We start from the raw sequence: 25,924 nt of genomic DNA on the forward strand, positions 1-25,924 counted from the left end.
TTTGAGAAAGCTTTTTATTTTTATCCAAAATATCCGTAACAGACACAAGGAAAAGCAACTACAAAAAGACAGGAGGTGCCCACTCCCCCCACTCAGTCACAGCAGTGGGCAATGGGAGTTGGGGGGGGGGTACTCAAGGAAAGAGGGCAGAGACCCAGCCAGCTGGAGTCCTGGGGCAGGGAGGAGTAGGACAATCATCAGATCAGGGAGTTGCTCTCCCAAGGGAGCAAGAACAAGGGCAGTTTGGGAAGAGCTGCCCACCCCAGCCAGCAGGGTGGTGGTGGGAAAGGGAGCCCCCAGAAGGCCCTGCTCTCTTCACCAGAGGTCCTTGGGATTGGCTCCCTGGGATTTTTCTGCTCTCGCATAAGAACACAGTTCAGGACTGTGCCTCCATCATTAATCCCAGGAAAGTCCCCTCCCTCTAGGATCTCTGACATGGGCCAACCAACTCTCAACACCATGGCAACTGCCACCATCCAAATTGGAAGAAGGCACCAGAGGAAGAGGCCAGGAAAAGAAAGGAGAGCTGAAGTCAACCATTCATGATCTCCCACTCACCCACCCAGCCTATTTTATACTCTTTAAATCACACACTTTACTTGAAAAATATATCTATCTAGAACTGAGGCAGAGGAACAATATATTACATGCTAAGATAAACAAAGGCCCACCATTGCCCACAACACCAACACAATTTGGAATCTGCAAGAACCTCTTTTCTTGATGTGGGAGGATAACCTTGGAAGGGGTTGAGGTTAAGGACAGTGTCTGAAATATCAAAAAGGAAGGAAGGGATCAGAGAGGTAAGGAGTGTCTATAAATAATAAAAAAAATGTTTTCATAAAAATCACACCTCAGGCTCTCTCCTCATTTCAAACAAAAACAAAATAAAAACAAAACAAAAAAAATAAAGACACATAAATAGACAGGCCACAGCAGGTGCTAGGAAAATGCTGGAGGAAGGCCCACCCAAGCTGCATCTCCCACCATGCACCAGGGCAGGAGTATCTTCCACCCCAAGGAATGAACTCTTCAAAAAGTGGAAAAAACATTAATTTCTTTTTTCCTCTTAAGAGGAAACTATGAACCACTTCTAAATAAACATTCACCTGTGTTTATACTCCTTCTCTACCTACTCATCCTATCCCCACAAAATAAATTACAAATGGAGTCCAACAGGCCAGGATAACTTAGCCCAGGTTTTCTCCTTGGTTTTCACATAAAAGCTTCTGTTTCCCAACTATCTCTTCTCCCTGATGCCACCCTAGGGTAGAGCACTGCTATGAGGTGTTCATAAACATCTCTATGTGTTAATAGCTCCATCTCCCTCTCCCCCACTAATGACAATGTCTTGAAGATATGGAGTAGCCCTGGTCCACCCCTACATAAAAGGACAGCTTGCCCTGGACAGAAATGAGAAACCTACAGGGCCCTACCTACACTGTCCCTAGAAATGGTTGGGTCTACCTAGTTCCCTCCCCTCCCTCAACTGTCCCTTCTCAAGTTAAGACTCCAAAATGCCCAATATTATTAGACCAGGTATCATAAGTTCCTAAGACCAGAGCTGGAAGAGATTTCCAGGAATTTCCTTATCTAGACTTTTGGGCTGGGAATTATGGCCATTTTTCATATGAAATAACTGAGGCTCAGACAGATATGAGGAACTGGAAGGGAATGGGGTGGGAGGGATGAGGATGAAGAAAATGTTTTCTTATATAACAGCCCCACCCTGCCAAATGTAAAAGCACCCACTTTGTGGAAAGAGGGGGAAATAAGTAGAAAGAAACAGTGGAGACACATTGGCTGGTCAGTGCCTCCCCCTCCCACCTAGAGGTGCCAACCTCCCCCCTACAGTCCCAAAAGTCTATGCTCTGCTGCCCAATGGAGGGCCTCATGCGTAGAACTCGTTGGTAGGGGCTTTCTTGTAGATGGGCTTCTTGCCTAGATCGTAGCTGCCTTCATCCTTCTTTTTCATTCGGTAGATGAGCAGCAGGACCAAAAAGATGGCAAACAGGAGACCTACAGCACCACCAGCAATCAGAGCTGCAGAGGAAGAAGAGGGTGAGGACCAAGCTGAAGAAGGGCAAGAGCTCAGAGATCTTACAACACCGAATTCTCAAATCCAGTAGGGACCTTAAGATCCCTTTTTACAAATGAGGAGAAACCAACCAGAGTGGGAAGGTGATAAGCCCAGGACAAGTATATCCTCTCAAGTCAGAGGCAGCTATGTGGTGCAGTGAATGAATGACCTGGAGTCAGCAAGGCCCAAGTTCAAATCCAGCCTCAGACATTTACAAACTTTATGACCTTCAGGCAAGTTCCTTTAAACTGTCTCAGTTTCCTCATCTGTAAAATGGAGATAATAGTAACAGGACTCTCAAATTGTTGTGTAATTTACTAGCTGAGTAAGCTTAAGGCAATTACTCGCCTTTTCTGAATCTTAAATGACCTACTCTATTTCTAGTATGGGAATAATACTTTCACTTTGAAGGAAAGTTATGAGGAAAACACTTTGCAAACCTTAAAGAGTTTCCAATTCCTGTTATCAGATGGCTGTGCTTATACTGGGAGGAGAGGGGAGGTCTGGAAATTGTCTAGATGAGAGGCATATAAGTGGCTCAGCAGATTGAAAGCCAGGCCAGAGATGGGAGGTCCTGGGTTCAAATCTGTCCTCAGATACTTCTTCGCTGTGTAACCCTGGGTAAGTCACTTAATCTCCACTGCCTAGCCCTTACCACTCTTCTGACTTGGGACCAATACACAGTATTGATTCTAATATAGAAAGCAAAGGTTTAAAAAAAAAAAGGAAATTGTTGATCAAGTTACAATATACCCACATTAAAGACAAATTTTTTAAAGTCCCAACTTTAAAAGGTTACAGAAATGGGAATTGGGATTCCTTCCAGTTACAATCTGTAGACACAGACACATACACACAGACACGGAGGCACACACAGCCCCTAAGAACTTAAGCCAAATTACCTGCCAAGACTTCGGTCTTCTCAAAGATGCTGCCTTGGGCAGTGCTAGACATGGAGACTTTGTTGTCTATATTTTTTCCCTGGAAGGAAAATCTCTTTTTGGTGATCTCATTCTCCTCCAGCTCTTCTAAGTCCTTGGGATCCTGGCTTGAAGGTTCCCCTTCCTCAAGGATGCGGTTATCCAGGGGCAACTGGCAAGGGACAAAAGCACCAACAGATTTAAAGAAGGAACCAAAGGGAGGACCCCAGTTCAGGGCTTACATAGTTCTAGTTATCTTACAGAGAGAGACAAATACTCAAACAGGGAGAATCAGATAGTCAAGAGATAAACAGAGAGACAGAGTCAGAGACTAGAGACAGAGCAGTAGACTATTTTTTGTCTCTTTTTTTTGTATCCTCAGCACTTAGCATAGTGCCTAGCACACCGTACATGCTTAACAAATGTTTATTGATTAATTATAATTCACTTAGTACTCTCTCTTTCCCTCTGCCTCTGTCTTGTCTGACTGTCTATCTCTCTCTCTCTGAAAGGATGGTTGTGAGTATGACAGTCTTACTACACTGGCAGGCAATTGAGGCCCCCTTTCCCTTCTCACTTTTACCAGTCACTCCCCACCACCTACCCAAGTGCTCTTTTCTCTGGCAGTCTATTTCTTAAACACACCTATTTGTTCTCTCTCCCCTCCAGCCATTAGCTTGAACCAGGTCCCTTTGCCCAGAGCACCTTCCCCACCCCTTTGTTCCCATTTTTTTTCCAAAGCCAGACTCAAGCACTGCCTCCCCAAGAAGACTTTCCCAATTGTCTCCTTCCGTATTACTTTATGCCTCTAACTGATAAGTACTCCATACTGCATATAAATTATCTGTGTTTGCATGGTAAGTCCCCCTCCCACAGCTCCATGACATCAGAATTTGCATTTTATCCAAAAGCTGTATCATGCTACTGTGGAACTCAGCTCTGCACCCAGGAGGTGCTTCATAAATATTTATCTGACCTGGGAGCTCAATTAGTAAGTGTCCTACGGAGTATGCCTGCCCAGGAGCCAACGATGAAGTGCTTTTAGATGCCTCTGTACATGTATCTGCATGTATCTGTCCACATGGGCTGGATGGGAGGCCTCACCTACTCCCCCTCCCATCCAAACATCATTTGTTTGAGGTTTCGCCTTCGTTTATAAGGAAAGGAGGGAGGAATCGAAGGCTAGTGATACTCACCAAGGACTCGACTGTGTTAGGGAATGCCTCAGAGGACTCGATTTCATCTGTGGGGACAGAGGGATGGTGGTTAACACAAGGATTGGAAGGAAGCTCAGACGATGTTTAGAGGATGGGAAATTAGCCCCTCGGTGGTCAGCTCCCACCAGATAGGACCAGAACACCCTCCCCCATTTGTCTTGCCTCTCCCAAGGTAGGGAAGGGTGGTAGAGACAAGTGTAGGTCCTTCAGTGAAAAAACGGTGGAAAACCAGGAAGACTGGACCGAGTTCCAGTTTTGCCACCCTCCTGCCCTGTGATCACTTTCCATTTCTGGGCCTTGGCTGCTTCCTTGAAAATGAGGAGTTTAGATTACATCATTTTAGACTTTCCCCTTCTAATAGACTTGAGTCTATAGTTGGAAGAGACCCTAGAGACCATTTAGTCTTCGCCTTCCATAAAAGGAGGCTTATACTCGCTAGCATGGTTGTGAGGAAAGCACAGTAAACACATTTGAAGCCTTGAGGCCCTAGAGAAAGGGAAGATGATGAATAATAAAACAGGGAGATGGCTATTTCTAGGCCTCCTGATACCCTCCGTTCCTCCACCCTCTGCTGGGTGGACCCAGAGCCCTGTCCCAGTTTCCCAAAGATCAGCCACCATTTCTGTCACTCACCCAGGCTACCCTACCTAGCCCCGAAGCCCAAGCTTGCCCCCGTCCTCCCATGCCAGTTCTTGCTCCATTTCTTTACCTCTCCCCCCCTCTCTGAAGCTCTGCCTCCACATGCCCTGCTGGTTTCAGGGCTGGTACTTCTCTTTTCTTCCCCACACCCTGGGGAGCCCCAGGCTAAAGGGAGGGGCCTGTTAGGACAGGTTAAGGCCAAAGCTCTTTTGAAAGCAAAAGGCAATTTCATAGGCTATCAGAGGGAAAAGGAACCTGAGTTCAACCCCCTCATTTCTCAGGAAGAAGGAAGCTGCCAAGTCCCTGCAAAAAGCAAAAGACTTGCTCAAGGCCACACAGTCAAGCTGAAGTCTAAGGCTCCTGCCTCCTGGTCCAGGGCTCTTTCCAGGTTCAAACATCCATTTCCCAGAGCCAACACCAAAAAAGACCCTCCATGGAGACTCAGCAAGAGGAGGAAGAGGATCAAGGATCAACTCTGCCTTTAAGTTCAGTATGAGAGAATTGGAGTCCAGACCAGAAGGAGAGGCACTGCTGAGAATATTAATGGGGACTCTCTCCCCACTAGCTTTGGTGAGTTTCTGGCAATAGTCAAGTAGAAAAGGAAGTCAATATCCCACAACCCCAAAGGTCCAGATTTGTCTATGGCCTTCAGGGGCTTCCATCAGGACAACTGCTTTCCAAATTACCCTTCCCTTTCTTTTGTCTTGGAGACTGTCCATCCTAGGGAAAAAAAAACAAAAAACCCTTTCCTTCCCACATTCCATTCTAGACCCCCGGGCCTACCTACCCTCCTCCTCTTTCCTAGAAGGGCTCGGGCCTTACCTGTATCTCCAGAGCCTGACAGCTCAAAGTCATTGGGTTCCTCCTCCAGAAGGGCTCCTCCCACATCCTCGTCATCTGGCAGGGCCCCGGAGAAGTAGCGGGCTTCATAGAGATCTCGGGGGTCCATCACTTCCGTCTCCCGGATCTGGCAAAGAAGGAGGGAAGGTCTGTCAGCCAACAGTGCCCCCAGGTTCTACAGCCAACTGAGGGACGGGAAAGGGAGTCACTCCCCAACTCCAGGACGGGCACTTAAGGAAGAGAATCTCAGCAGTGACCCAGGAAGGAAAGGTCAGGACAGACACACCATATTGGTTCTGCTGCAGGAGAAAACACTGCGCTCACCCTGGGAGGGAAGGCTGCCAGCCAAGTGTGAGAAAGCGGGAGGTCAGGATGACAGGACTCACCAGGCCTATCTTTCCTAGGGCATCGGAAGCCACCGCAACCTAAGCATGGGGGCTTCAATGAAGAGGAACGAGCAAGTGTGGGAAACGGCAGCGCTTGGCATCCCGCCACCCCAGCCTGGCCACTAACGTGCGGGGTGACCCTGTATGACCAGGCCACAGGCACAGCGTAGCCCCTTGTTCGGAATGCGAGCTCCTTCAGGGAAGAACGCGTGGGTTAGTCTGCTTTTGGGTCCCCTGGGTGCGACCGCACCTGGAAGCGTGTAAGCAATGAAGAAAAAGGACTGCTCCCTTCCTCAGAACCGCCTTACACTGTAAAAAAATAACCATCCTCCAAGTAGAGGTGGGAGGGGAAAGACAAGCTGGCGGCCTCGTCCTGGGGCCCAGAGGGATTCCCCAAGTCTGTTGCTTCCCAATTATGGAATCCTGATTCCTCTGAATGTCAAGGGAGACCTACCGAGGCTTTCCTCTAAGTTATGGAGACCCTGAGCCTCGATTCCCCTCCTCAGGAACTATAAGGAAATGTGCATCCCTCAGGCAGACTACTGAGGAAATAGGCCTGAGCAAAGTCACCTTCTGCCAGGGAGATGAGGCTAGCCAGGTGCTTACACAGGGGAATGGGGGGAGTGGGAGGAGAGGAGTTCAAGCTAAGCTTCCAGCTGCCCAAGGCTCTACAGAATCAGAGGATCCGTTCTAGTAGGTGGCTACAGAAAGAGAAGACCCTCCCCCCTTCCTGCCCACCAGGACACAGGCATACACACGTTCAGTAATAGAGGCGCCCTCAGTGCCTGCCAACAAGGCCAAACCAACAGGCTGCACGCGGGGGCTAGAAATTCCAACAGCAATAGCTCCTGATTCCCAAACCGTGAAGTCATCTCACTGCAAGGGCCTTAACCCCTTCTCTTCTCCCCTTTCCTGTCAAGGGGAGCTGTTGAGGACAGCGCAGCCCTGGCCTGGGAACCTGGTGGCCCGAGTTCTATTTCTACCTCAAGTCTCTGACCCACTGACACTTACTTAGCCTCTTTGGGAGGCTAAAATCACAAGAGAGGAAGAAATTGCCTGTGTGGTCCCCTCCTGGTTTTGCCTAACAGGCAAGTGTGTGACTGTGTGTGCCTAGGTGTGTGTGAGCTACCAAGGCAGAAAAGTAGTCAATGACAAGATGGGTTGTATTGAAAAAGAGGACCCTTCTGCCCCCATTTGAAAGGGTCCAAAGAGTTTTTTTATCTCTATTAAAGATTCCTGCTAAAGTATTCAGCTGAACTGGAGAGAGGGGGAGAAAAAAAAAACCTTCTGCAACATTCAGAAAATGACCACAAGAACAACTAGGTAGCACAGCGGATAGAGCACCAAGCCTGGAGTCCAAAGGACCTGGGTTCAAATATGACCCAAGACATTTCTAAGCTGGGTGACTCTGGGTAAGTCACTTAACCCTGATTGCCTAGTGAAGGAAGGAAGGAAGGAAGGAAGGAAGGAAGGAAGGAAGGAAGGAGGGAGGGAAGGAAGGAGGGAGGGAAGGAAGGAAGGAAGGAAGTAAGGAAGGAAGGAAGGAAGGGAGGAAGGAAGGGAGGGAGGGAGGAAGGGAGGGAAGAAAGGAGGGAGGAAAGGAGGGAGGGAGAGAAGGAGACCAACTCTGCCTCAGTTTGTTAGATTTTTTCTAACCTGTCTAGCAGTTAGAAAATGAGTATGAAAGTAGTTTGAAAATGGTAAAGGGCTATCTAAACACATGAGTATGACACAGCTAGATCCAGAGAATTCAAGCAGGGTGAGTAGACACACTTGTGTGCTCACACACATACAATCTCTGAGTCAGCCGGGCTCCTGGCACCACCCAGACCCCAAGGCTCTGAGTCCCAGGGCTCAGCCATCTTCCCTGCAGAACCTGCCAGGCCTATTCCTGGCCCTCTGACAGTTTCAGAAGTTGGGCTCAGGCTTAGCTGGAAAAAAGGTATCTTGGGGAGGGGGAGGGAAGAGAGGAAATGAGGTGGGGAGGAAAGGCAGTCACACTCTCATGTGAGTCAGGAACAAGCAGCTGCTGGATCTCAGAATCCCAGAATTTAAAATGGGAGGACGTCAGAGCTGAAAGGGAATGTGTAGAGGGCTGTTCCCTGGAAGGCAAACCTCCCTCTCATCCGCTTGCTGAAATCCCTCTCTCAATTTTCTCTGATCCTCCCATTTCAGAAGAGATCTTTCCTTGGTTGCCAGCACAACTCAACCTCATATTCTATTTCTGTGTACATGTTTAATGTCTCCTAGAAGACCATAACTCCCTGAGGGCAAGGGGTTTTTTTACACAGTAGGTACTCAAAGAATGTGTTTGTTCAATTGATTTTTGTCAAACACGGAACATGGGAGCCAGGAGGACTCATAAATGATCTAGCCCAATTTCATCCTTTTACAAAGAAGGTAACAGAAGAAATTGCTAGAGTGAGAGGATAGCAGAGAACCAGTGATGGGCTACAGGGCTACCAATCAGTACAATTACTGACTGTACTGGTTACCAATTGGTAAAACTTCAGTGGGATCATTTATTTATACCTCAAAAATAAGCAAATGATACTCTAAGAAAGTATTAATAATACAGGTCTTGCATTTTTTTCTTTTCTCATTTCTTTTCCTTTTTAAAAAATCTTTACCTTCTGTCAGAGTGGGTTCCAAGGCCAAAGGGCGATAAGGGCAATGACTCGCTCAAGGTCAACACACTTAGCTGCCTCTTGTCTTTTATTTTTTCCCTGGAGAGCTGGTTATTAAAACATTTATCAGCACACTTCTGTCTAGAATCCTAGGTGATTATGGGACTGATGAGGTGTGGTCTATCAGCATGCTATGGGCACTATCAGAACTAGGGATGGTGGTGCCAAGCCTCCAGCGCCTAGGGATTCTTGGCTGTCCTTCAACTCCCTCCTAACCCCTTCTTGTGGCCCCTTTTTACACAGGGCTCAGTTTCTTTCAGAACCCAGACCATCCAGCAATCTATGTCTGTAGAGGTCTATACCAATAGTTCCCAGAGCCCAATTCAACTGGGAAGGTCAGCATCATATGATGTATCCACCTCCATAAATTCTCCCAGGCAGTCTACAGTTCCTTTTTCCTCCTCCCTGTTCTTGATACCTTAGAAAGATACCCAAACAGAAAGACACATAGTGGAGTTCTCTTAGGTCTTGCTGGACTTCAAGGACAAAGGGTTGCTGAGCCTGGGACTCTGGACTGGGAGTCAGGAAACCTAGACTTGATCCAGGCATCTATTATAGCTAGATTAGGCAAACTGCCATCTGAATCTGTTCTTTAAAAAGGGGGAGGGATGCTAACACTTCCCGTCTCCCAAATTTGTTGAGGAGAAAACACTAAAGAAATGGGAACTCATCCTAAGGTATCTTCAAGCTCACAGAATAAAGAGGTAGAGAATACTACAAAACCCTTGGGCCATTTATTCTAACCCCCTTGTTTTATCCTATTAGGAAACTGAGGTCCCAGGAACTATCCAAGATGACAGAGAATGAACTATCAGAGGCACAATTTGGACTTGGATGGGGGCTCTTCCCACTGGATCATGCTGCCTCAAATCTAGAGATCATGAATGCCAACAAGAGAACACACAGAGAATCAGGGCTAGACACCTTTTAGAGATTGCATAACCCCTTTCTTCTTATGGGAAGGTCAAAGAGCTAAGGTCTTTTCAATATATGGCTGTTGCTGCTCTAAACTGGGTGTGGAGACAGGGTGGAGGAGGAAGAAGAAAGAAGATGGGCTATGTGACTCTCCTTCCCCTTGAGGACACCCCCATCATCACTACTTGACTTATAGTTACGAAGTATATGGGGAGAAGACCTTGGAGGTTGGGGGGAAAGATGCAGGATTAATTTCAGTCAGTTATCAGGAGTCAGGAGACCTCTCATCTCTATCCACCATGCCCAAAAGGACAAAGGCAGCAGATGCCAGGTATTCTGGCTATCAGACAACAAGCCCAGGCTGCCCACTTTAGGAGCCCTGCTGTAGTAGGAAGGCAAGCAAGTGGATGAAAGAAGCCCCTGTGAGGAGGCCTGGATGTCTTTCTACCATCCAGCAGGCTCTCCATTCTAGCTCCCCTCCCTTACCCACAGAACAAACACAGTGAATGTCTAGGTTGTTTAAAGGACTGTTCAAATGGAAACTTGGCCCCTTTTCTAGAGGGCTCTAGGCAGGGCCTGGTTAACTGTTTGTGAGGTGAGGAGGGAGAGAAGGGCGCAGGCAGGGAACATTTCTAAGACGGCCCCCTGGAGTTGGTTGGAGGAAAGGGATTAGAGGCTAGAGCATCTGGCTTATTCCATTCCTCCTTGGGGTCAGGGGATATTTGTAGGCTAACTGGGGGTAGTCCAGTTATAGAGAGGGCTGCTGCTGAGTGTTCCTCTCCTCTGGCTCCTGGAAATCACTGTTGTCTCTAGCTCAGCTCTCCTTAGTGAAAGCAGAAGGATGCAAAGAAGAGGAGGCTTCAGGGACAGACATCAGATATTCAGCATCCCCTACCCTGGAAGGCAAGAATTCCCTAGGGAATAAGGACCCAGGTACCCTCCTACATGCAAACTGGGATTGCCTTTTCCATTTAAATTACTTGGGTCCCAGGCTAGTATCTTCATGTTTCCTATAAGAATGGCCACTTCTCCCCATCCCACTTTTTGGACCCAACATCATTTATCTCTCAGATTCACTATCTAGGAAAACTGGATAAGTGAGTCTATATACTCCAACTGCCTTCTTTCTCCCACTCACCTGTCTCCTTTTCCTTCTAGCCTAAAGTGACTGAGCTCTTATCAATTCCAACACAGAAGTGTCTAGAATATGCAGAGCACTGTGCTGGACATGACAGAACAAGACGGAGTCTCCACCCTCAGTTTACAGTCTAACTGAGGTGCCTGTGTGCGCACACACCATGCATGTGTACAGAAAACAAGACACAAACATGATAAAAGTGGAAGCTTGGCAAAGAGATGAACCATTCACGGAAGAAACGTGGAAGGAAAATCAGGGGAGGCTTCATGGAAGAAGTAGGTGGGTCATGAGATGGGGTTTAAAAAGAAGAAAAGGATTTCAAAAAAGTACGGGTAGGGGGGAGTCTGGAGAAGAGTAGATATGAAAATAATCTGGGAGAAACCTCAAAATTTACCTAATTTATATGTGAAGAGAGCAGGTCTTTTAGGATCTGAAGGCAATTCCTTTGTTTTTGTTTGTAAACCCTTACCTTCTGTTAGATTCAATACTAAGTATTGGGGTTCCAAGGTAGAAGAAAGGTATGGTTAAGTGACTTGCCCAGGATCACAAAGCTAGGAAGTGTGGGGGCATATTTGAACCCCGAACCTCCTGTCTCTAGACCTGGTTCTCTAAATACTGAGCCACCTAAGCTGCTCTACCTGAAGGCAATTCTACATCCCTTCTTTTTTTTAAGGGTATTTATTTATTTATTTATGTTTTGAATTTTTATTTGGTCATTTCCAAACATTATTCATTGGAAACAAAGATCATTTTCTTTTCTTCCCTCCCCACCCTCCCACCACCTCTCCCATAGCCCACTGGGTATCACATGTGTTCTTGATTCAAACCCATTTCCCTGTTGTTGGTATTTGCATTAGAGTGTTCATTTAGAGTCTCTCCTCAATCATATCCCCTCCACCCCTGTAGTCAAGCCGTTGCTTTTCATTGGTGTTTTTACTCCCACAGTTTATCCTCTGCTTGAGGATAGTATTTTTTAGATCCCTGCAGATTGTTCAGGGACATTCCATTGACCCTAATGGAGAAGTCTATTACCTTCGATTGTACCACAGTGTATCAGTCTCTGTGTACAATGTTTTCCTGGTTCTGCTCCTCTCGCTCTGCATCACTTCCTGGAGGTTGTTCCAGTCTCCATGGAATTCCTCCACTTTATTATTCCTTTTTGCACAATAGTATTCCATCACCAACATATACCACAGTTTGTTCAGCCATTCCCCAATTGATGGGCATCCCCTCATTTTCCAATTTTTGGCCACCACAAAGAGCACAGCTATGAATATTCTTGTACAAGTCTTTTTCTCCATTATCTCTTTGGGGTTCTACATCCCTTCTAAGAAGAACTAAGACTCAGCCAGAGAGAAATCCAGGTTAATTCAAAATTAGAAGGAAATGTGAGTGATGGGGAGAGGGCAGTGGGGAAGAGGCAGGGGGCTGGCAAGAGTTATGGTCTGGGAAATCAACCCAGTAACTCTTGGGGGGATGGAAAAGGGACAAAGGAGACTCCCCATTTATTTCTCCCACCCCCCTTCACATAGGCGCATGCCCATACCCATGTACTTCTAGCTTTAAATCCTCTGATCCTGGTATCCAAGGTCACAAGGGAGGGCTGAGCCAGGCAGCCAAGCATGTTCCTCAGACTGGGAGGATGTTGGGGCTAGAAGGGTCCTTTAAAAACCACCAGACATCATCATCACCCTCACTTCGAGAGAGGCTCTAAGATGGAAAAGGACTTGTCCAAAGTCACGCATTCAGTCACTGACACTCAAAGAGTTAAACCAGGTCTCCATGGGGGCTCAAATGGCAAGCCAAGCAGGCAGGCAGCTCGGCTCCAAGGTCAGGTTACTTTCAATACAATCGCTCTGGAGGGAGCCCAGGCCCAGGCTGCCAGGCCCTAGCAGAAGTTTTTACAAGAACCCTGTGGGACAGCCTATTCATCCCCATGCCCCCATGCAGAAGGCAGCTCCTGGCAGGAGTCTGAGGGGCACAGGGCCCCCCATGGGCAGGAGAACTCAGGGTTTGGGGGAGACTAGTCACTGGGTACTGGAAGAGAAGGACCCCCGTTCCCCACCCCCTTCCTCCAGGGGCTCCCAGACAGAGACGCATTGAGACTGCCCTTTTAATCTGAGAACCAGATCTGAAATCCCCGCCGGATAAGTGTCCCAAGGAGCTCTCGGGTACTGAACACAAATCTCCTGTTCTCCCAGCCTTGTCAATAGGCTCTTTCCAGGCCCGTCACCCTTCATTATATCAGCCCTGTAACCCATCCAGAGGGCCTGGCTCCCCAGACTCTCCCCACGGCCCTGGGGGGAAGCCTTCTCCCCAGAGAGGGTCAGTGTGCCCCAGAGAGGCTGGGCAAAGCAGGTCAGGCTTCCCCAGGCCTCCTGATCTCCCTGGGTGATGGGGCTTAGCCAGCTCCCCCACCCCACCCCCCGGTGCTCTGAATGGGAGATTTTTCATAAGGTCCCAGGACACGGGGTCCCCGGCATTTGGCCACTTTGAGCTGCTTCTCAGCCTGGGTCATTCTTTCCACACACATACTTAGCCACCCCACCCCCTCTGCCCTTTCCACTACCCTGGTCACCTGACTTCCAGCTTCTTTGGCTTCGGGGCAGAAGGAACAAACGGGGAACAGCTGGGCTGCCAGCCCCACACAGGGGGCTGCCCTTCTCCCCCTTCCCCTGACCACAGGTTAAATGGAAAAAGTCCATACAGATTGGCACCCCCACACTCAGGGCTGCTGCCCAAAGGAGACCAGTGGGGTACCCAGGACTGGAGGAAGATGTGTGAATCTGTGCATCTGGGGGAGAGGGCCCCCCACTGTTTCTCTATCCAATTAGGGAGCCTGTCCCCACCCTCTTCACAGAAGAATTCATTTTACAGATGACAAAACTGACACCCCACAAAATGAAGAGTCCTGCCTCAGTCTAGCTCTGTCTCCAAGACACACAATAGCCCTCCTATCTCCCTCCTCCTTCCTTTCCATAGAATGTGACAGCAAACTTGTAAGAGAAGGGATCCATACTGTACCCCTCTTCCCACCTCACAAAGTTTCTTCCATTCTGGGACAAGGGAGGAAACACCTAAGAACTCGTTTTAGTTTAAATATAAACTCATCAGATAATTTGCAAACAGCCTAATCCTTAGGTAAATAATTAGAGAATTCTGGATCTGGGCCCCACCACACCTCTTTCCCCAACAACAGAACACTAGGGCAGAGGGAGAAAAGCAGCTGTGGGGAGAGGCTCCACCCCAGGACCCCTCAGGGAAGGGAAAGGAGCCTGGGTGCCCCCCAACTCTCTTCCCATCTCCCCCTCTCTCTCCACTTCTGTCTCTGTGTCTCTCAGTCTCTTCCCATCTCCCCCTCTCCCTCTACTTCTCTCTGTCTGTCTGTCTCTGTCACTCAGTCTCTCTTCCTATCTCCTCCTCCCCCTCCACTTCTCTCTGTGTCTGTCTGTCCGTCCGTCCGTCTGTCCGTCCGTCCGTCTCTCTGATAGCCAAGCTCAGGGATTTTTTGAACACTTGAGGGTGGAGGGCAGAGACAGAACCAAAAGGCCAATTCAATAGAAAGAAATGGACCTGAAACCCCAAATTTGGGACTCAGGTACTTACAGAACCTAGAATTCATCACTTTTCTTTTCTGGGCCTCAGGTTCCCCATCTATAAAATGATGGACTTGGACAAGATTCCTAGGGCCCATTCTCATTGGGACAGTGCACAAACACCACCAGGGGATTCAGAATGACCTGTTGCTGACCCAAGGGGATCTTTTCCTACAGGGAAGGGAGACACTTCTTCCAGCAGAGGAAGCTGGCCAGACTCCAATCCCTTCCCACCCTCAAAAAAGAACGGAGGAACTCATCAGCACAATGCCTTGTAGTATTTTTCTGTAAAAATAAAAGTTTTATGGATGCCCTCAAAATATTAATCATTTCCAGAAACGCTCCAGCATTCAACGCTCTCTTGCAAAAATAGTGCTTGCTTCATGCTATGAAATGATACTCAAAGAAAGTAACTGGGGAACAGCTGGGTGGCTCAATGGATGGAGAGCCAGGCCTAGAAAACAGGAGGTCCTAGGTTCAAATCTGGCCTCAGATACTTCCCAACTGTGTGACCCTGGGCAAGTTACTTGACCCCCATTGCCTAGCCCTTACCACTCTTCTGCCTTGGAACCAATACACAGTATTGATTTCAAGATGGAAGGTAAGGGTTTTAAAAAAATTAACTAATTTGCTCAGTGTCACACAACTAGTAAACCTTAAAGGTTGAAATTGAACCCAGGTCTCTGGGTTTCCTAGCCAGTGGTGTTTCTACTGCAGACTAATTCTCCAGAGGGACTAAAGGCCAGGTGCTTTGCCTTTTTTTTTTAGGGGTGTGGGGTGTCTGGGGCAAGCTTCGTCTTGTCCATTCCTTTCTTTAAAAAGGGTGGCAGGTAAGTCAATATTTAACTGACTTTCCAAGGAAAGGACTAAATGGTTTCCCTGGGCCCCAAGGGGCCTCCCAGCTGGGATCCCACCAATCCCAGAGCAGTTCAAAGCACACATGAGTCAGGGTGAGTTAGTTAGCAGGCCTGTGACTCAAAGACTGAGCACCGAGGCCCTCGTCTCAGAACCTTCTCCCCACTCCACCCCAGCATGGAGGCTTGTCTGGCAGTAGAGTGCCAGGATGGGTTTCCAGCTCCCTCCTCCACTGATGTGGGGCTGCCAGCTGGAAGCCTGGCTTTTCATATTCACAAAGTGGGGCGGCCTTGACCCCCCACAGTCTAGCACTCAGAGTCCTTGGAAAAGCCCTGAACGGAACTTCTGTTGCTGGGGGAGGTGGGGGTGGCAAGGGCTGAATCCTGAATCGCTGGTTTGTCTGACATCCAAATGAGTGGAGAGGCCCCAGCCTCCCTCTCCTCCCCCATGGGCCAGGGCCTGGACCTGCTTGGCTCAGTCACTAAGGCAGAGTCCTGGGACCTCTACCTGGTGGCCTCCCAAGCCTACAGTGAGCTCATGTACCTGTGCATGGACACATCAACATGTCAGAGCTGGCAGAGACCTTGGAGCATACACTGTCAGCTGGAAGGGATTATTTTCATGGGCAAACCCTCACTTTATAGAGCAAGACTTAAGTTTTAAAAAAGGGAGGGAGGGGTGACTTGACCCAGCATACACAGCTAAATAAAGCAGGAGAGCCGGATTTCTAACCACTAGGCCACTGACTTCTCTACTATATATGTTAAAAAAAAAAATTCTTTTTAGGAAGAGTTCATCCAACCACCTTGAGATTAAGAGTTAAATCTGTAGCTAGGTAGCACAACAGAGAGGTCTGGAGTCAAGAAGACCTGAATTTTTAAAAGAATTTTAAACCCTTACCTTCTGTCTTACAAACAATTATTGAGGCAGAAGAGTGGTAAAGGCTAGGCAATGGGGGTGAAGTGACTTGCCCAGGGTCACATAGCTAGAAAGCATCTGAGGTCAAATTTGAACCCAGGACCTCCCGTTCTCTAGGCTTGGCCCTAGAGCTGCCTACAGTCCCAAAGCTGGTCCCTTGATACCATTTTTTTAAATTATAACCCTTACCTTCCATCTTGGAGTCAATACTGTGTATTGGTTCTAAGGCAGAAGAGTGGTAAGGGCTAGGCAATGGGGGTTAAGTGACTTGCCCAGGGTCACACAGCCAGGAAGTATCTGAAGCCAGATTTGAACCAAGGACCTCCTGTCTCTAGATCTACTGAGCCACCCAGCTGCCCCCCCCCCATACCATTTCTTGAATGCCTTTCTGGTCCTCCAGAGCCAGAATCTGAGCTCTCAAAGAGGTTGAAGCAAGATTTATGTTCTCATCCCTCTAGGTCCAATAATGATGTCCTCTAGGTAGCAGACAATGGGTTGATTGATATATCCTCCCTGGTCAGAGCAGCTGGGACCTCACAGACTAGCCTAGAACTGAGCTGTCCTTCCATATGGAAAGCACAATTGCAGTAGAAACAGATACATGGCAAAATGGACTTGGAATCTAGAAGATGCAAGTGAATTCAATCTGGGGACACCTACCAGATCTAAGAGCTATTGTCTCCATTTCCTCTTTCATCAAAGTGGGGATAATAAATAGCATTCATGTCACAGGGCTGTGGTAAGGGTCAGATGAGTGTGATGTATGAAAAGCAGTAGGTACATTTTAATGGTCATTCTAGGATTCCACCTTCCTTTCAGTTAGTTCCAGGACTTTTTCAGGAGCAGCTACAAAGACCACAGCTTCTCTGAACACTAGTGCAGGCAGCTTGACTTTGCAGTCCAGTTTTGGCACCAAGGAGCTATGCACAAAGACTTCCTTCTTGGTGCCTCAAGTTTTCTTGGTAAAATGAGGGGGGGGGAGTTCTTCTTTCTGTGACCTCTAGAGTTCCTTCTTGCTCTGACTTCTAAATTCTAGGGGCTTTCTCAATCCTATCAGCCTAGTTCTGAAGAACAGTTCCAAGTGGCCCCTCTTGCCAGACTAGCAGAGGAACATCTCTGAAGGTCTCGCCCAGTGGTTTCTATTCCTCTCCCCTAGAGATTATTTGGCCAACCAAGAAGGCTTCCCAGAGCCCAAATGTTCTGGGAAACAGTGAATAGTTCTACTGCCTGCTATCTAAACTCTGGAGTAGATAGGTTGGGGGAGAAATGTTTCCCCTCTTCCTTGTGACCATAGCCTAGCCACATTCCCTACAAAGAGCTAAATGAGGGCTTCCCTATCATTACTTTGCTGCTCCTGCCTTGTTTTTGCATCAGTCATTTCTGGAGATATCCACCCTCCCTCCCACCTCCTCTGTGGACTCTCCCTTAAGAGCAAAAACACTCCATTGCGACAGTGTATATATAACATTCTGCCCTAAAAATCCCTTGAGTCTCTGAAAAAGGTTTCATTCTCTATCCCCAGGGACTATTTATTGATTTTTCAATTACTCAGAGTCTGGCTTCCTTCAATGATCTTTTCATTTCCATTGATGTAGTCATTGTGTACATAGCTCTTTTTGGGTCTACTCATTTCACTATCGGTTCAGACATATCTTCCCATGTGGCTTTGAATTCTGTTATTAGTCATTTCCTATTGCTCCATAATATTCTATTAGATTCATATGCTACAGTTTTTTTTTATTCTGTCCCCTATTATCTGACGCTCACTTTGTTATGACAATAAATGTAACTATGAATACTTTGGTATATATTGGACTGTTGTTTCTGTCTTTGACCTCCTTGGAGTCTATGTCCTTTGATGGAATTTCTTGGCTGCTTTCGAGAAAAATAAGATGTACAGGCTAGAAATTATCACCCCTATTTTATAGATAAGGAGACAAGACTCAGGGAGGATTAAGTAAAAGAATACTGAATTAGTCAAACTACAAAGGTTCAAATCCTGCCTCTGCTATGTCCAATCAATGACCTCAGACATTCATCTCCCTGAGGTCTCAGTTTCCACTTCTGAAAAATGAAGGGGTTGGCTTAGATGACCTCTAATGTCCCTTTCCAGATCTTATGCCAATGACACTAGGACCCAGTCCATTCAGCCAGCTTGTCTGAACTGGCTACTCCAACAAGGAGACAAGGAGGCCTTTAATTGGTTGGGGCAGGAAAGCTGAGCAGGGCACTGAAGGAATAGGCCCCAGGGAGTGCCCTCCCCACCGGACAGGAAGAACAGGTTTGAAATTGTAACCAACACTGGAGCATGGGCTCAGGCAGCAGACCCAAGAGGGGTGACCCACAAACATGCCATGCAAGGACAAACAAGCTAAAGGACCTTCTTCTACCCAGACCCCCTCTTGGGAGCCTGTCACATGAGGCAGGGTGAAAGGCTCAAAGAATTTAGAGCTGGAAAGGGCCTTATCTAGTTCAATTCCCTTTTTTTAGAGGAAGAAACTGAGGCCAAGAAGGGTAAAATGATCTGCCCAAGGTCAAGCCACATTAAGTGATGACGAGTTTTCTCAAAGTGGGATTGGGGGAAAATCAAGTGGAAGAGTAGGATATAACTGAAAGTTGACCTTGAGCAAATTATTCCTCTAACTCTGCCTCAATTTCTTTATCTGTCAAATCAATGTTGGACATGGGTCTAAGGGACTAAGCTCTAACACTGCTCTCTCTGAGCACTGGATGGCATCAGGAGACCCAGATTTTAATGTCAGTCCTGGGCTAGTGAACAAATCACTCTGCTGAACCTGATTGGACATGGTCCATCTATGGAGCCAAGAATGCCAGATTAGGAATCAATAAACTTGGGCTCTAAGACTCAGCTCTGTTACAAACTAGCTATGCAATGGGGACCTTAAGTTCTTCATCTGCAAAAATGATATTATCTCTAGCTTCCAAGCTTGGGAAAAAGATTGAATGAAAGAATAAGCAAGTGTGAATGTGTTGGAAAAGCTAAAAAACCAAACCATATCAAACCAACCAAGGCATGCTCGTTATAACCTCCTCTCTTCTCCAAACACTTTTGCATTAACCTCTTGTGTTTTGTTTTCTAACTCCTAAACCTCAAGCTCAGACCCCAGGTCGGATGAGCCCGAGGAAGAGAGAAATCTGGGCCCTTTTTTCTTTGTTTAAGGGGCGACTAGACACTGGGGAATTGGAGCCATAGGTCAGTGGTCAAAGGTCAATGACCTCTGTTAGCAGCAGGCTGCTTTATCCCAATGACTCAAGTAAACATCTAAACTCTTCCACTGAGGACTGAGGGCCAAGCTCCCTCCATTTTCCTTTACTTCCTCCTCAATATATCAGGAGACACTCAGGCCAGGTCAAAGTACCACACAGAACCAAAAATCACTGCTGCTACAAACTGCTGTTTGAGGAGGGGGCAGGGATTTCCCCCTCCAGTTCTGAGATGCCTGTCGCTCTTTAGGGCCCTCCAACCCAGCAGGCTGGCCTTGGGAGGGTGCATAGGGGGCACACACATAGCTTTGGGTGGTTTAGAGTTGGGGGAAGGCAGGTGTTTTTCCCTGACCCCGAAGCACTTGATAAACACTTTCATTTCTCCTCTGAAACACAGGCTGTTCACTTGTAAAACTCTTGAAGGGCACTGGGAAGGGAAGCAAAACTGTACCATGGAGTGAAGTTAAGTCCCAGCCATGTGACTTTGACCAAATCACCTCCCTTCCCTGGGTGACTCGGTCTCAGCTATAAAATGGGAATAAGAGTGTTTACAAAACAGGTTTACCTTGTAAACTCAAGATCACAGGTTGGAAATTAGTGCTAGAAGGTCATCTCAAGCATAACCTCCAGAGAAGCAAATTTGAGGCCCAGGGAGGCTGTGACTTTTTTTTTTTAATCCTTACTTTCTGTCTTAGTAACAGGTCTTAAGACAGGAGTGCAAGGTCTAGGCAAATGAGGTTAAGTGACTTGCCCAGGGTCATATAACTAGGAAGTACCTGAGACCGTATTTGAACCCAGATATCCTCCTGTCTCCAGGCCTGGAGGTCTATTCACTGTGCCACCTAGCTGCCTCCAGGGTCCAGTGATTTTGACCAACATCAAACAGGTTGGTAACAGTCGGGCTTTGAACCCAAGTCCTTGGCCTCTAACTCCAGCACCTACATCCAGATCTACAAAACAGAAGACAAGTGTATACCCAGCGGTGCTCTGTAAACATTAGATGGTGAATTAGAGTATTTCCCTACCAGTCCTAAAATTCGGATCTAGGCGGAACCTCAGACCCTGCTCATTTTGCAGAAGGAAAATAGGGCTCAAAGAGGAAAGTGACTTGTTGCGGAAGTCACATGGGGCATCTGGGATGAATGGGGCCTTTTCAAGGCTTTGCTTGCGCTGTCTCCTCCTCTCTTCAGACCTACCTATCCTTGAAAGCAGCTTTGGCGTAAGTAGAAAGAACCCTGAGGGGGAAGGATGCCTGGTTTCTTCCTATGTCCAACTCTGTCTGTTACTAGCTCACCTTGTGACTCTGGATAAGCTACTCACCCAAATGCAGGATTTAAAACTAATCTCAGAAATCATCCAGTCCATGCTGTTCAGTTTACAGAAAACTGAAGCCTGGCTGAAGGGAAATGTGCCTAAGGTCAAAGAGCCAACTGGTGGAAGAACAGGAATCCAGACTGTCCAGCAGAGGCAACTCAAACTCAAGTATGGCAAACAGAATTAGCATCTTTCCCCCCACAAACTTCTCAATTTTTAGGGTTTCTATCAGAGGCACCACTACTTATCCTTCCAATCCAGTCCTTCCGGGATTGCAACCTGTGCTTCAAGTTCACCTTCATACTGCACAGGTCCAGTCAAATGATGGCCAAATCGCATTCTGTCCTTCCACAGCATCACGAGAGCTGATGCCTTTCTCTCTATGCACAGCTTTCAGTCTATTTCAGGCCCTAATCCCCTCTCACCTGGACTATGAGGGTAACTTCCTAAATTGTTCTTGCTATGTCTCTAACCTCCAATTAGTTACTAAAGTAAAATTCCAATGGCTCTGGGGAAAGGAGGTGGATAGAGACCCAAGCCTGGAGATCCTGGGTTCAAATCTGGCCTCAGACACTTTGCAGCTGTGTGACCCTGGACAAGTCACTTCACCCCCATTGCTTAGCCCTTACTGCTCTTTTCTACCTTGGAACCAATACTCAATATGGATTCTAGGGCGGAAGGTACAGGTTTTTAAAGAAAAAATTCCAGTGGTTCACCAGTGACTTATTATCTCCAGAACCAAATAATCACAATCTGGCCTGAAATGACCTTTCCAGACTTATTATATATTCCTTCCTTTAGTTCTCCAAAACTATGGTCCAGGCAAATGGGCCTTGGGCCTGGCACACATCTGTGTGCCCCATGCCTTGTCTGACACACAATAGGCTCTTAATAAATATTTGCTAACTGGCTTTAAGTCCTGGGTTCTTTCTAGTTGACCCCAATGTCTCTTAGTTATTTTTCTTCTCAAAAGAAAACCTGAACTTGATAGGGGATTCTGGTCCACTTCAATAATTCAATGATTCAGTCATTTAGCATTTATTAAGCTCTTTCTATGTTCCAAGGGGCAGCTAGGTATATAGACACACAGTATATAGAGAGCTGGGCCCAAAATCAGGAAGTTTCACCTTCTGGAATTGAAACCTGGCTTCAGAAATGTACTAACTGTGTGACCCTGGGCAAGTCACTTGCCCTGTTTGCTTTAGTTTCCTCTCCTGTAAAATAAGCTGGAACAGAAAATGGCAAACCATTCCAGTATCTTTACCAAGAAAACTCCAAATGGGGTCAGGAAGAATTGAACATGATTGAAAATGACTGAACAACAACGACAAATTGTGGGTGCTCCCCATGATGACTCTAGTAATGGTTTCCAAGAATTATTATGTGCTCTATTGATATGACAAACCACTACAGCGGCATCTCTGCCAAAAAGCCCAAATGGGGGTCATACAATAATACCACCACTATCATCACAACCATAATAATGTTCCAAGTTCTGGGGACACATATACAAAAAGATACCCTCTCTGGTCAAGGAGGAGCTTTCTTTCTGCCTAAATTCTACTAATTGTATTCAAGGTCTGCCTCTACTAGGCAGTATCATGACTGACTCTGGCTCAGGATCTGTCTCTCCTTTGGGAGCTCCCAAACAGCTGGCAGTGTTAATAACCACAAGAAGTTTTGATCCTTTGTTCAAGAGTTTTATCTTCCCCAAAAGATGAAGGGCATTATTATTCTGCTGAAATGAAACACAAGGTGAACACAGTTGACCAGGAGGATATTCACATGCAACCCCCTTTTAAATAATAATAGCTAGCGTTTAAGCTTAGCAATGGGCTTTACATGTTATTAACTCACTTAATAAGAATAATAATAGCTATCATTTAAATAATTCCTACTATGTGCCAGGTACTATTCTAATCACTTTACAAATATCTCGTTTGATCCTCACAACAGCCCAGGGAGGTAAGGTTCCCATTTTACAGATAGGAAAACTGAAAGCTGGCAATGGTAAAGTGATTTGCTGTGGTACACACGTCTAGTAAATGCAGGCTAACTATGAACTCAGGTCTTCCCAATTCCCTGTATGGATTCTCTTAACTGCACTCCTCATCTCAAAGAGGGTGGGTGAGCCCTGTTCTCTGGAATTCCACTGACTTCTCTTAGCTTACATTTCTACTGCCTTATTTCATATCGCTCCCTCTCAGGATCCCTATCACTCCAGAAAAATTGGACCAGTGGACTCCACTGCTGTTCTCAAAGCATTAAAATCATCTAGTTCTTTCAAAATTCAGTTGTGGTGCCATTTCTTCCTCTAAGCCTTCCTCACCACCTTCTTCCAAATTCCTCACAGAACCTATACTCTTTTTTTTTTAACCCTTACCTTCCATCTCAGAATCAATACTGTGTATTAGTTCCAAGGCAGAAGAACAGTAAGGGCTAGTAACTTGCCCAGGGTCACACAGCTAAGAAGGTTCTGAGGCCAGGTATGAACCTAGGACCTCCCATTGCTTAGGCCTAGCTCTCAATCCACTAAATTACCCAACTGCCCTCTTCCTCCAGAACCTATAATCTTGAATAAAGTTATCAAAAACCCAAATGGAAATGAAATCGAAGAAATCATAAAGCTTCCTATGGTCACAACTGACTTGGTCCTATAATATATTACTTATGTCTTTTTTTTCCACATTTTCTAGTTGTTTTCCTAAATATTTCCCAATGACATTTTAATCAGATTCAGGGAGCCTGATACCTCAATCTAGGTCATGCCTGTGACCCACCCTATTATGATGTTTTATCTTTATCTTCTGGGAACATATTATATATCCCCCCCCAACCAGTCCCTGCCCTCAAGGAATTTACATGTCATTTTCTCAATCTATTTCCAACAGTTGCTTGTTGAATAGAAATATAATATTGTCCATTCTGTCAAAAGGTTGTCCTCAGAGTTCTAAGGTGAATCAATATTTAATGATTAAGCTGCAAGAGCTTCCAGGCCTGGGCTAAAGGTTAGAAAGAAAACTGTAAAAAGCCCTGCTCCAGACATCAGGCCTGGTAAAGAAAAGTTGGGGGGGGGGGATGGAATACCACCTAGGGAGAGGAAGAGTCAAGAAAACTCTGCTTCCTTATCTCAATGGAAAAAAAAAGACTTACTTCAGTTTTTACAGTCAAGTATGAGAATTAAGCAGGGAAGTCCAGGTTCTCCCTCCCCCACTCACACCTAAGGTCCATTGAGGTGGGAAAGTCAATAATATACCCTTTTTTATATCTTATCTTATATATCTTAAACCCTTTATGATATGAAAGCACCCATCCATCTCTTTGGATCCTCAAAACAGCGCAGGAAGATCCTTAAATATAAGCTACAATATCCCCCTTTTACAGTTGAGAAAATTGAGGTTGTGAGGGGAAGTACTAGATTGTCTTCCTTAACACTCAGGAACAAAGTCAAATGTTTTAACTTTCTCTCACAACTAGAACAAAGTTCTACAACACACAGTAGGCACCTAATCAACGCTCTGGGAAACAGACTCGTCCAAGGTCAGGTAATTAGCGCCAAAGAAAAGACTCCAACATCCAGGTCTAAAATGGTTCGAAACAAGCAGCTTTTTTCTACCAAGAGCCTCTGAATTTTGCTTCCCCTCTCCCTTCCCCCCCCCCTTTTTTTTGACTGGGGGGGGCGAAATTGGAAGTCAGTCCCTAGATCGTAACATGCCAAAAGAGATGAACTCAGATACAGACAGCGAGGAGAGGAGGGCGCGCAAACCATCAATCCCAAGCACCAACCCGCATGGAATATAGAACTATCAATGGATTGAGTCAGAGGAGCAAATCGTGACTGTCACGCACTAGCCTCTGAGCCTCAGGTTCCTCAAAATGTAAAATGAAGCGACTGGACTGGATGGTTTTTAAGGTCTAAGATTTCAGCTTTAAAGATTCTACCTAAGCGCGTTCGATCTGCCTCCTGCAGCACCCCCCGCCCCCAAACTACCACCCCGAAGATGGCAATCAGGGGCCCAATGGAGGGGGATGGATGACTAAGGATGGTGGTGCGATGGGACTCGGGCTGGCCATACCGCGGGATTGTGGGGGGATTGGTCTCAACTCAGGATCGTCTCCGACCGAAAGGAAACTCCGGGAGAAGAGGGAGGGATCCAGGTATAGGTGGGGGTGGAGACAGAGGCGGGGTTGATGGCATTCTGGGTCAGTTTCTCCAAGGAGGGGTGAGTTGAGGGCAGGGGAGCCCAACTCCACTCCCCATCTCTGCGCTCTCCCCCTCCCCCCCGTGCTTCACCGCCATTGCGGAGTAAAGTTCAGAGGAAAACAAAGTTAACTTTAGTGGAAGTAGTCGCCTTCCTCCATCCCTAGGGTTGGGAGACCCGAGGCCAAGTCACAGCCTCCCGTATGCCCCTCTCTTCCCTGCCCCCCACCCCCACCCCAACCATGCACCCTAGGCACAAAGCAGGCTCCAAGCTCCTGTCACTTTTGCCAACCTCACCCCCACTTCCCCCCAAGGATCATTCAGAACCATTTGGAACTCCTAGAACCTACCGATTCGGCTACCGCGCTGGCTGCCAGGAGCAGAAAGGCGAAAATACCAATTGAGGGCATGGTGCCTGCCAGCCAAGCTGGCGTGCGCGAAGCTTAGGATTAGGACCGGGAGAAGTAACGAGCCTGCTGCGCGGGCTCCTCTTATAGGTGGCGTGCGCTGCTAGCTGTCCCGCCCCTCCCCTCCCCGCCCCTCCCCACCAGGGCTTTGGAGCCACCGCCCCCGCCCGGAATTCCCCAGCAAGACTACTCCCAGGAGCTCGGATGGCCTGGCCCCTGGCTGCCGAGGCTCACTCCCCCAAGAGGAAGGAACCGCGAACCCACGCGGGATTCCAGGAACCCCTACTCAATTCGAGAAGTCTCTTCCTCCCGTCCCGTGACACCCGCGCCTTAGTGCTCCCTCCTGCCCCAAGTCAAGCCCCATCAGCCCTCCTCGCCACCGCTTCCACATTCCCTGCAGGCTCCCTCCCTCTAGTCTTCTAAGAGATAAGCCCTAAGACGCTGGAATTCTGAGCAAATTTTCCCCCAACCCCGATCCCATCTTGTCGCCAATAACAATCTTTCATCGGATCATAGATCTCGATTTGGAAGGAATCCTTGGGCATCAATTAGTCCAACTTGTCAGGTGGGGAGACAAAGGGTCAGT

General features: G+C 47.2%; 1 protein-coding gene across 1 annotated transcript; it reads right to left on the reverse strand.

Moving 5' to 3' along the window:
- On the reverse strand, nt 1–25,486 carry SDC4 (syndecan 4). Its single transcript, XM_007475834.3, has 5 exons — nt 25,282–25,486; nt 5,679–5,823; nt 4,197–4,243; nt 2,983–3,172; nt 1–2,043 (listed from the first exon to the last, which is right to left on the reverse strand). The coding sequence occupies exons 1-5, from the start codon at nt 25,339–25,341 to the stop codon at nt 1,892–1,894; spliced, it is 594 nt and encodes a 197-aa protein (XP_007475896.1). The 5' UTR covers nt 25,342–25,486; the 3' UTR covers nt 1–1,891.
- Nucleotides 25,487–25,924: the final 438 nt, after the last annotated feature.

This window comes from Monodelphis domestica, chromosome 1, assembly GCF_027887165.1.
Source record: "Monodelphis domestica isolate mMonDom1 chromosome 1, mMonDom1.pri, whole genome shotgun sequence".
Lineage (NCBI taxonomy): Eukaryota > Metazoa > Chordata > Mammalia > Didelphimorphia > Didelphidae > Monodelphis > Monodelphis domestica.

Coding starts and splice junctions, on each gene's coding strand:
- SDC4 (XM_007475834.3), bottom strand. CDS start 25,341: ATGCCCTCAATTGGTATTTTCGCCTTTCTGCTCCTGGCAGCCAGCGCG. Junction 4,244..5,678: donor GTCAGGCTCTGGAGATACAG/GTAAGGCCCGAG, acceptor CTGTCCCCACAG/ATGAAATCGAGTCCTCTGAG. Junction 2,044..2,982: donor GAAGACCGAAGTCTTGGCAG/GTAATTTGGCTT, acceptor CTTCCTCTGCAG/CTCTGATTGCTGGTGGTGCT.